This window comes from Schistocerca gregaria, chromosome 3 (genome assembly GCF_023897955.1).
Source record: "Schistocerca gregaria isolate iqSchGreg1 chromosome 3, iqSchGreg1.2, whole genome shotgun sequence".
NCBI lineage: Eukaryota > Metazoa > Arthropoda > Insecta > Orthoptera > Acrididae > Schistocerca > Schistocerca gregaria.
This window is the reverse complement of record NC_064922.1, coordinates 248,625,649-248,637,985: the sequence shown is the minus strand read 5'-3', so window position 1 is coordinate 248,637,985 and position 12,337 is coordinate 248,625,649. Positions and strand designations below refer to the sequence as shown.

The 12,337-nt window shown below is 37.6% G+C and overlaps 1 protein-coding gene and 1 long non-coding RNA gene across 2 annotated transcripts in view; one reads left to right on the top strand and one right to left on the bottom strand.

Annotated features, from left to right (window-relative positions):
* Nucleotides 1-12,337, bottom strand: part of LOC126356054 (origin recognition complex subunit 1-like) — a 128,885-nt gene that overhangs the window by 47,903 nt on the left and 68,645 nt on the right. Inside the window, exons 6-7 of the mRNA XM_050006748.1 lie at nt 11,069-11,218; nt 1,810-1,925 (exon numbers count right to left, since the gene is read on the bottom strand). Coding sequence (XP_049862705.1) covers nt 1,810-1,925; nt 11,069-11,218 — 266 coding nt within the window. The remainder of the gene's footprint in view (nt 1-1,809; nt 1,926-11,068; nt 11,219-12,337) is intronic.
* LOC126356055 (uncharacterized) overlaps nt 1-12,337 on the top strand; it is a 58,602-nt gene that overhangs the window by 29,509 nt on the left and 16,756 nt on the right. The window lies entirely within an intron of this gene.

Sequence of the window (12,337 nt, the reverse complement as noted above, 5' to 3'; positions counted from 1 at the left end):
TTCACTTCCGTACAAAGCTACATACAAATATCTTCAGAAAAGACACTGTAACACTCAAAAATTTATATTCAGTGTTAACATATTTATCTTTTTCAGAAATGCTTTTCTTGGTGCTGCCAGCATGCATTTTATATCCTCACTAATTCAGCCATCATCAGTTATTCTGCTACCCAATTTGCAAAACTCATCTACTACTATTAGTGGTAACAAATTTCCTCACCATTGCCTGATTTAATTGAGTTTCCCTTGTTTTACTTTTGTTGACATCCATCTTACAATTTCTTTTTTTGATACTATCCATTCCATTCAACTGGTCTTTGAACTCGTTTGGTATCTCAGACAGAATTACAATCTCACTGGCTAATCTCAAAGTTTTTACTATTTCTCCTTGCATTTTAACCCAGTTCCCAAATTTTTCTTTGGTTGCTGCTTGCTAATGTAGAGACTGAATAACATCGCAGATAGGCAACAACTCTTGTTCCCTTCACAAACACTGCTCCCCTTTTGTATCCTTCGACTCTAATATCTGAAGTCTGGTTTCTGTCCAACTTATAAATAACCACTACTCCCTGTATTTTATCCCTGCTACCGCCAGAATTTCAAATAGTGTATTTCAGTCAACAGTGTCAAATGATTTTTCTGAATCCACAAATGCTGTAAATGTAGGTTTGCTTTTCTTCAACCAATCTTCTAAGGTAAGTCATCAGGTCAGTATGGCCTCACATATTCCTACATTTCACTGAAATCAAACCTGTTCTTCCCCCAGGTCAGCTTCTTACACATTCCTCTGCAAATAATTTGTATCTGGGTATTATGTAGCCATGACTTATTAAATTGATTGTTCGGTAGTACTCGCACAATATTAGCACCTGCTTTCTTACGAAGTGGAATTATTACACTCTTCTTTAAGCCTGAGGAAATTTTGTCCATCTCATATCTTCCATAAAAGGTGGAACAGTTTTGTCATGTCTGGCTCTCCCAATGTCGTCCATAATTCTTAGGTAATTATCTACTCACTGACTCAATGATAAGTTTGAACATCACACTGTCTTAACTTGCATTGCCCTTTTGGATGTGTTATCCTTTGGCTACAATCTGATCTGAGGATTTTGTTCCTCAGCCAGTTATGTGGGGGATCCTGATATGATAAAATACCAAATTTCCAATGTTATTTTCACTTTTCCAACACAATTCTACTCTTTTTGTTTCTAAATTGTTACTATTATTACTTCTAACACTAATACTTTTGTCAGTATGGGAATCATAAGCTTTACTACACTTCTGTTGTGGTGCTATCAATATTGTTCTTGTCATTTGAAGATACAGCCTTCTATTATATGACAGCTTACCTCTAACTCAAAAGAAAATCAATCTTTTCTTTTAAAATTCCTCTTTGCACCTGATATCTAAGGTCTCCACACAACCTTTGTGCACTAAATGAAAGTTAATACACTTTCTCCATACTGAACTTTCCAAATCATAATACAATCCAGGATGGAATAACAACAATACAGAAATAATAGATTGCTATTCAGCCTCTAGAGAAGGCGTCAAGTCACAGCAAGTACAATGAAAAATACTGCTAAAATACTAAAGCTTTCAGACAAAATCCTCCTCCTGCAGTGGAAAACACATAAGCAGTGTTTCTCATTGTGCCTGCCTGTGATTCAACAACTCCTTTATATGATGAATAGCAATCTGTCATTTCCATATTGCTGTTGAACTTCCCAAATAATTATTTCCACATCAAATACCCCTCTGCATATATTAAAAAACAAGCTACTGCTTTGCACCATGTATATGGCTTACCTGGCAACAAACTGAACAGCATCTGCATCAAATGCATCCACACCAAAAAGCCGTGCCTTAACAATTTCTTCTAATTGCTTGTAGGTGTACGGTTGGAACGTGAGTCTTGTCAAGCCCTTAAAATATAAATAAATCACAAGAGTAACATAAATAAACTTCAGCATTAGTGTCAGCCAAGACATGATGATCAAAGTTGTCTACATCTTTGTATCATACTCACTGCGCTAATACACAAACAAAATCAATCATGAAATGAATATTACAGAAACTGAAGTGTTAACTGATTGAAAATAACTGAAGAACACAGAAAAACTGGTTCAATTTATAATATTCAAAGTAATGTCTTTCTGTAGTTATCTGCAATAATTCAGTGATTCGTTCATTAATATCTGGAAGACTATCACAGTATAAGAAATTATTTAAGTCTCTGTGAGTAATGCAAGGCAGAATCTAATAGTGTTCCCAAAATGTTAGCAGCAAGACACCTAGATCATTTGCAAACTTAGTTATGAGCAGCACATTTAAAATACTGAATTTGAATTATCATGACAACAGAATAGTAGCTGCATGAGAAACCATGGTCTCTTATGTTATTGACGCTTTAGCACCAACGGTGAAGGCTCTGAAAAGTTGACTTGCAAATAAAGAAACCACATTTTTTAAAAATGTAAAAATTGCCTATAAACTACAGTGTCAAACATAGTCAATGGATGATGCCAGAACTCTTTGAAAAATACTAGCACAGCCTAGGTGCAAAAAATGGGAGCATGCAACAGAAAAATTCTATAATTTGTTGATTGCTGTCCGGCACACCCAAAATGTGTGAACTTACGAAATGGGAAGTTAAGAGTTCTTGCCAATGAACTGATTCAGCAAGTTGCAACCCTTTAATTTGGACATTACCAGTCCTTTTAAAACACACTATAGAAGATTCATAGTATATGTGTGCTTGTTTGTGGGTTGGGGTGCTCAATGATGAGGTCATCAGAACCCATACAAAATTATTAGAAACAAATGTGGTTAAAATGGGAAAGAAATGTGGCAAACAGGTAAAAAGCAATTCAAGAAAAATCACATCCAATATCGCCAATGATCACCTTCACAATCACACCAGCTCATATCATGAAGATAGCGTTAAAATCAGCCAGATGTCCTAAAACTTAGGTAAATCGAAATAATACAAGAGGAAAACTAAAATAGATTCACAGGAATATGGGGCTGACTGATCACTTACCAAAAACACGGATGAACTAGCCACCCTGTTAAAGAAGGCTAGGTTTTTCAAAACAAGTTGAGGAAATGTATTCAGCCTACCAAATGTGTGTAGCATAGATAGACTGTCAAAGTATCATCACTTCATAGAGGGAAAAGCTGCAGTTGGAACATCCAGTGCATTATTTCCTCTATAATGACGAGCATATTTTGCCTACTGAAATTATGACGGTTGAAGATTTGGTCTACTCTCATTTGCAAGGAAAAGGGAAGTGACCATAGTGATAGTGACAATAATAGTGGAGCGTCTTGCATTGCTGATTTAAATGCTGCGATGAAGATGAAGAAACTTATTTCTGCTGCGGATGTGGACAGAAAACTTTCCACTGTACTTATGAAATCTACATCATAAAAAAACTTCACCATTAGATATTAAAACAGAGGACAATTTTGGATCTTTGGTGAAAAATCTACAAATGTGTTCATATGTAAAATTTAAGTAAGACTACTGATGCCCAATTAAATGCCAGTGCAATTAATAAAATGGCTTACTGGTGTTTTATAAATCATGTACCTAAAAAGGAATTTCCCTCCTTTTACATTTTCCTCCAGTTAATAAAAAAGTTTAAAACAGGAGCTTCGTTGCACTTAGTAAGTGAATCTAAATTGCAATTACCTATCAATACACTGCTACAGACATCAATAATAATAATAATAATAATAATAATAATAATAATAATAATATCTTCTACAAGATCTTCAAGCGCATTTTGAACAAACACAGCCACACAGGTTTGCAGTTGAAAGATTCCAAAGGGAAATTAACCCACAGTGACTAAGATAACTGCCAGGTTCTAACAAGTCATTTTGAATTTTTCCTCAACTGCCAGATTCTAACAAGTCATTTTGAATTTTTCCTCAACTGTGAGGCTCCAGAGACTGCATTCATTTCTGAAAACAATATAAACATCCATCCAGATTTGTCTTCACTGATGAAGGAAGAAACCAAGATCATCCAAACACTAAAGGCCAAGACAATGGGTGAAGATCAGATGACATCTGAACTATGGAATTGTGCGGGGGATAAGACAATCCATAAACTTGTTGCACTTATTCAAGAGATTTCATAAGGCAAAAAAATTGCCACATGGAAGTGCCTCTGCTGTAATTTCTCTACTACATAAGGGAACAGGACAGATACAAACAACTACTGAAGCATCCCTCTTAGCTCTACAGGATAGGACAGAACAACAAATCAATGCACAGCTGGGGGAATACCAAGGGGGTTTCAGGAAGGGACCTTTGTGTACCAGGCAAATTATGAATCTGATGTCTATCTTTTGATATCTGAAACTCAGGACGAGGGACATTGTGGTAAACTATCAATTTCAGGAACAAATATGATTCAGTTGATAGTACCACACTATTTCAAAGCCTTGAAGCATTTAGCTTAGATAACAAGACAAAAGTGATAATTCAACATACCCTAATCAATGCCATATCCAAAGTAAAGTTCAGAGGAAATGTGTCTAGTGTCTTTGAAATCAGGGCAAGAATGAGACGAGGAAACAAACAATCACTCCTGCTCTTCCAGTGTGTTTTAGAAAAGGTCATCTGAGAATGGCAGAAAGGAATGAACAATTCAGAGACAGAAAATGAGGTAATGGCTAGTAGGCAGCAAGTACAGGGGTTGGACAAACATATGGAAACACCACAAGCACAACACATAACCAAATCTAATATGGTACAGAAAACCTGTTGGAATTCACGACAGCTTCTAGTCATCTCAGAATTGGCAAATACGGTCCTGTATGGTTTTCAAGGGAATCTTATATAATTTCTAATGCAAAATAGTGGCAAGTTCAGATAACAGTATTGGAGGTGGATAGCAATCATGCACAATTCTCTCAAAAGCGGATGACAGAGGGCTGACTGCTGTCCCGGGAAGATGCAACAATTAATCCTTGTGTCCATAAAACCAGTCCTAGAAGATGCAAGCTGTGTGAACAAGTGCCCTGTCATTTTGGAACAGAGCATCACCAAACATTTACCATGTGATGGACTTTATCAGCCAAAATAGTCACAGAACTTTTGACAGTAATATGACCATGCAGAGTAACAATGGGGCCCATGATATGGCTGCCCAAATCATCACCGACTATGTTGTGTTTCACTCTTGGGATGTAAACTTGCCAGTCCAGGATTTTTTGGCACCATTTTTCCTGTGATGGGAATTTGCATCACTGATGAGTGGTTTTGGAATTGAGTTTGCCCGCAATTCTCTTCTTATAGCTCCATGTTGTTTTGGTATTGACCAGGTTTGCGCATGCAACGTTCAGTTCTGAAATGACTTTTGTAGTTGACATCCTCTTACTTTTTGCCACAATCCTCTTCAATGACCATCCATCACGATCATTCAACATACACTTTGGTCCTACTGGAACGTAGAGGATGATGGTTTTCTGCTGTCCCTGTGCGCCATATAAATCTTGGACATGGTGCCTTTTGAAACATTGGAAACTTCAGCTCCCTTGGTTATGGAAGCACCCACCATAGAAGCACCAACATTTTGTCCATGTTTGAATTCACTTAGCTCTGACATAGTGCACTTGCAACTGCACAGAACACTTTTTGGCCACAAGTGACACTTGTAATGTATTGAGGGCACTGCACAGTTGCCGTTCAAGTTCAAATACAACAGCACAATCTGAAAACTTGACTATTGTCTGCATTTATGTTCAAGTGTGAATTTCTTACAGTATTTCCCTATTTTTGTCTAAATGCAATACATGAATCTTACAATCGACTGTCTAGCCTTTGCATATGAGCTAGTGATCTTCTCAGACTCCACAGATATAGCAGCAAAACAGCATAATGAAATAAAAACATTGGCAGTACAGCAGGGTTGGCTTCAAATCTCCTTTGAGGAGATGTACTTCATGATAAACATAAAATCAGCACCACAAGAACTGGAGCTCAGAAAAGGAAAAATTAAGCATGCCCAAAAGTTTAAATACCGATATGAATGGATAGAGCCTAACCTCAGAGAAAGAAGCCTTTGTATCATGCATTAAAAAAATGAAAACGGCCTATCAACTAACTAAAGGCATCCCGAATAACAGATCTATAATCTTATACTAAAAAATTAAACAATACTGCAATGTTATTACACCAAAAGCCCTATAAGTGATAGAGACTCTTACAGTGAACAAGAAATGTCCACTGGAGAAACATGAGGAAAAAAAGGAAGATTTTGGTTTCCATCAAAGTAAAAAGATAGTGCAGAAGAAGGCATCACAATCATGAACACGTGGAGAATGTAAGTGATACAATTCAGAATAGAAGGACTGCTTTTAACAGCTATGTGACATGACTGAGAGCAGGAAGGACAACTAAAAGGATACTAGCATACTTTCAAGATAAGAAAACCAAAGTGTCATGGCTCACAGAAGTCGAAAAGATTTACAAAAACTGGAAATTAGTCCTACGGAAATGTAGGAGCATTAAGAAATAATTATGAATACACAAAGGTTTCCAGAAAAAGCCAAAGCTGAATACAGAGAAGGTGCGTACCCAAGAGAGAAAAGAACACTGGAATTGACTGAAGGAGCACTGTGCAGTAACTAAAGTTCACAAAAAGAGAGACAGCTGAATTGACATGGTCAATAGTTGACTGAAATAAAGAAAGAATAATAATAAAAATGTGTGTGTGTGTGTGTGTGTGTGTGTGTGTGTGTGTGTGTGTGTAGGGAGGGGGCAGGTGGGTGTGTTGTCCTTTTAATTAAGTAAAACTAAAATTGTCTTTACATAATGTACTACTAAATGAAATAAGGATTAGCTGGATAAGCCTCAAAGCATATTGTCATACAGCACTTTTCCCAGAAAAGTATGGTTACTGAACTTCTGTAAGAGCACAATAAGGGAACATCTTGGATTTAATAAATTTTTAAAATGTGTGTTACATGTGCCTCATTATTTTCTTAAATACATAAGCTGTGGGTTGCCTTCCTGTCAGGAAATAAAATGCTTCTACACACAGTGTATTGAACTGATAGTAGTATTGCACTAGTTCTATATACTGACTACTCTATTTGCTAGAGGAGGAAACTGCATGTCAGTGGGTAATGTCTTATTTTTAGCTTGGCAAGTGTTACTTCCTTCCATGACTATAGCTGGTAAGGTAATTGCCACACACTGTTTACTGTTATAATGATAAGCCTTCCAACCCCTCAGTTTTCCAATGACACAGTCTCCTTCTGTCCTACAGCAAACTGAGAGCCCACCTGGGATGCATCAATACATCACAGCATGTCATTTATCTACATCTACATGTCTACATCTACATTATATTACTCTGCAATTCACAATGAAGTGCCGCACAGAGGATTCTTCAAACCATCTTCAAGCTATATCCCTAGCGTTCCACTCTCGAATGGCTTGTGATTTCCCATATTTTATTATGATGATCATTCCTCACTGCGTATGTGGGCACTGTGAGCGTACCACCCATTTGGCGAGGACCAGTCGAGCTATAACAAGGTATGTACCACCTGTGAAGGACAGGGTAACCTACAGTGAACTGCCAAGTGCTTGACAGTCCCAGGTCAGAGCGAGGACGTGCGCTGGCAGAATGCGATTACATAGCTGTTGGCAGCTTGGAGAAATTCTGGCTGTTAAAACTTGGTAATGGTGGCAACTCGCAGATCCAGTGTACATCCGCTGCCATGTAGAATAACATTACAAAGATTAATAAAGATAGAACCAATGAAAGTATAGAAGAGCCAGCAGGTTCACTTTAAAGGGAAAATTTTGCCAATGGTGACTGTTGAGATGCACCACCTTTACCATAAACACTTTTTACATTAGAAACATTTGAATAATTACGATAATGTACAAACTTTGAAAATTGTATTTCAGTTACTTGTGATTGCAACAAATAATATATCTGTAGGATGGTCTTGTCGAGCTCTATCTCATCACCATAACAAAATTATGATTATGATGCCCAGTTTTTTAAGTTTATTTTTTCACTAAATAAAAATTAAATAAGTAAAAGTAGTGGCAGTACACTAATGGAGATGAGTAAGGAACATTACGAAAATTTACATATAAATTCATATATTATATGTGTATTAAATGTTGAAATGGTGATTTTTGTACTTAAATTACATTAAGTGTCTTGCTTGACTCACACAGTAGGACACCAAGGGCTTAAACAGGCGGCAGCCATCTTGGATTGGGATTGTGTGATCTCAAGTCTTGTTGAGATAATATTAGTGTCAGATTGCAGCACAGAAGTTGCAGTGCACGTATGGTGAAATTTTTCTGAGTATTGAGTTTTTGACTTTTAATTTTCCACCAAGTTTCATGGTCTTGATTTTGAATTTTTCAGCAATATACGCTGCCAGTACACTTAACTTGTAGAAATTTGCCAAGTTTACTTCAAGACTTAAGATTATTTAGAGGTTGTTTGGACTTGGAACATTTTTTGCGTTTTCCTGCTTTTGTGGATTTTATTGTTTCTGTGGATATAGTCAGACAGTTATTTGAACTTTTGTCAAGATTCGTTAGATGAACTTAGAATATTTCTATGGTGAGATGAAGTTGAACTAGTTTTGCGTTGAACCACACTTGTGGACTCTGATTTTATTTCATGGTGTTGGATCCACTCAGTCAACTAGACTTGTGATTTATTGATAAGTGCGATAGTGGGGAATTGTGTTTTGGTCGCATCACTAGTTTCTTAATATCGCCCTTCCTTTTGCGATCTATTTAAAAAATTAATTGTGCGTTCATGAATGCTATTTGCAAAATTTAAGCCCTTGGTGTCTAAATCTGATTTTGTTGGTACAATTCTTTTTCACGTGAAAGTAAAAAACAAATCTTTTTATTCACAGAAACATTTCGTGTGAGTGTGTTGCTCTTTTAGTCAGCAACTCGCAGCACTTTATATACATACAATTCAAATTTATTGACTACAAACAGAACGTTTATATGACGAATGCTTGTGCTGGCCCCAATAGATGATAGCAAAGCCAGATTTACTGAATTCCAGCCTTACAATGGGGAGGCATTCTGCTTAGCATGTAACAATTGCTTCACATCTTCCTTTATTGTTTTGTGTACTGGACATTATTCGTGCGAAATGCATATGGGAGCTTATAGAACAAGAGACAATTCATGAGCTATAATTCTTTCTGTTTCATTATCATAACCCATCTTAAAACTGTAATTTAGCCACATTATTCATCGGACAGTTGCAGCACCAATAGAATATTTTCGTAATCAGAGGAGAAAGTTGGCAATTGAAATTTCACAACAAGATCCTGCCACAGTGAAGAACACTTTCGTTTTAATGATTGGCAACCCAGTTTACATATCATGTCCATGGCACTCTCCCCCCTATTTCATAATAATACAGAAGGAGCTGCCCTTCTTTGAACTCTTTCAATGTCCTCCGCTAGTCCCTTTTGATGCGGATTCCACGCAGCACCGCAATACTCCGGAAGAGGGCAGACAAGTGTAGTGTAAGTACTCTCTTTAGTAGATCTGTTCCTCCTCCTAAGTGTTCTGCCAATAAATCAGTGTCTTTGGTTTGCTTTACCCACAACATTATTTATGTGATTGTTGCAATTTAAGTTTTATGTAATTGTAAACCCTATGTATTTACTTGAATTTACAGCCTTCAGATTTGTGCACTTCATTGTGTAACCAATTTGGCAGATTTCTTCTAGTACTCACATAGATGACTTCACACTTGTCACCATTTAGAGTCAATTACCACTTTTTACACCATACAGATATCTTGTGTAATCAGTTTGCAGCTGGTTTTGATTTTCTGATGACTTTACAAATGGTAAATGACTGAATGACTGCATCATCTGCAAACAAACTAAGAGCATTGCTCTATGAATATCGTCAGCTGCATCACTGTATTCTCCACTTTAAAATCTACAATAGCTAGGAAAAAATGAATATTAGGGGTTAACCTCCTGTCAACGTTGAGGTCATTAAAGCATCAGTACAAGATTCAATGAGGGACAGAATGGGGAAGCAAACCAGCTTGTTCTTTTCCTTTCTTAGTCTGATTCAAGGGAATCATGGAAAACCCAAATCTGAATGGATGGATGTGGATTTGAGATGATGTCTGTCTGAAAGCAAGGTGAGAGTCTTACCACTGCACCAACTCTCTCAGCAGCTGAGAGGTAAGCTTCAAGTGAGGTTGCTGGGTAAAATACCACAGACACTGTAATGAATATGCACATTCACCATGCTGTGCCTACACAGAGGTCACAGTGTTATGTGGGACATTAATCTCAAGACAGCAGGCTTCTTAGTAAGTATTTGTTCTGGAGGACACATTTTAACTACAATATACACACTTCATATTCATGCTTGAGAAGTAATAATCAGGCCAACAAAATCACGGCACTGCAATGTACTACTATTCACTGTTAATAACATATGACAAAGGCACACATTTAATGACAATAGATATCGAATTTCAATGAAAATGAATACTATAATTACACTGTAAAACATTTTAGCTACATTTTCACAATACATAGTACACTTTATATTTTAATTCACTGTGTAATGTTCCTGTTAACTTATTGACCAACAGATCATGTGAAAATATAGAACAGAAAATTCCCCCACCTGAAGAACTTTATTTTCTTAATGCTCCAGAACACGTCTACAATTACATTTCAGTCAACATTTGCTATATGTAATTAATAAACAAAGAACATGGCTGAGAAGAATTATACACAATGAACAAATCAAATAACCTACACATAAAGACAGATGGGTAAAAGCTGACACACTACAATTTCAGTAACTAATTATGCCGATTCATCAATAAGCACAAACCTATTAACAACACCACTCACAAAACTGCGAAATAACTTTTGTCAAATACTAAAATTCTTCAAAATAAGATACTTAACAATGAGTGGTTGTTAACTTTTATACTGAGTAAAAAAAAGAGATTCGCCTCACAAGTTTATTGTAAAAGAAAAATAATAACTTTTCATTGCTGACTCACCAAGCGGCTAGTAACTCGACCCATGAGAAGTCTCTCTGGCAGATCCATGGTATTGGCTATGGTAATTACTATGAGGCGACAACCAGTAACAGAAGGCCATTCCAACATATTATAGATAACATCCTGTCTCCGGGTACAGAGCATGTCCAACTGTATGAAGAGAAGTAATGTAGTCTTGGCAAGAAATCAGAAATTCTGCAGGCAAATTTATTAACATGATTAAGAGATTGTGATGATGAAAGAAGAGGCAATTCGAGACCTCTTCTCCTTCGCCATTTTACATTGGCTACTAACTGCCACACATGCCCATCACTACCATTAATTCTTGGTTCTATAATAGCTCAGTATTAATGATCTTTCCTAACTAACTTAATTTTCAGCTTGTTATATGAGGGCAAAGTTCTAAATCTGAGAATAAAAAAAGGCACTTAAGAGGGGAGAGGAGGGAGGAGGTGAGAGGAGAGAAGCAGAGAAGGAGAAAGGACAGGCACGTGCATTGGCAGACAGTGGCTCACAATGAGATTGAGGGGACGTGTAAAGCAAGTTGGTGATAGGACAGAGGGGGGTGGGAACTGTTGGGCGAAGGGTGTGGAGGACAGTAGGTCACTGTGCGCTGAGGCCATGATAATTTTGGGAGTGGAGAATGTGTCGTAAGGATAACACCCACCTGTGCAGTACAGAAAAGTGGAAGGAAGGATCCAGATGGTCCATGTTGCGAAGCAGCCACTGCAATCAAGCATGTTATGTTCAGCTGCATGTTGTGGCTCAGTGTGACCTACTTTGCTCTTGGACACAGTTTAGCAGTGGCTGTTCATCTTGGTGGCCACCTGGTAGGCAATCATACCAACATAAAAAGCTGTGCAATGGTTGCAACTCAGTTTGTACAAAACATGGCTAATTTCACAGGTGGCCCATCATTTGATGGGCTAAGATAAACCTGTGACACTACTGAAAGAGACTTGCTGGGTGGGTGGACCGGGCAGGTCTTGCACCTGGGTCTTCCACAGGCATGTGATCCCTATGGTAAGGTGTTGGGATTGGGAGTGGCATAAGGATCGACTAGAATGTTGTAGAGGTTGGGTGGGCAATGGAACACCACTTCAGGAGGGGTGGAAAGCATGTCCCTTGTTTCGAAGCATGGCAAAAGATAAAGCCCTTACAAAGGACATGGTTCAGCTGTTCCAGTCTGGGGTGGTATTACGTGACAAAGGGGGCACTCATTTGTAACTGGCTCTTGGGGTGATGGGAGGGCTATGAGTGTGTGGGGGA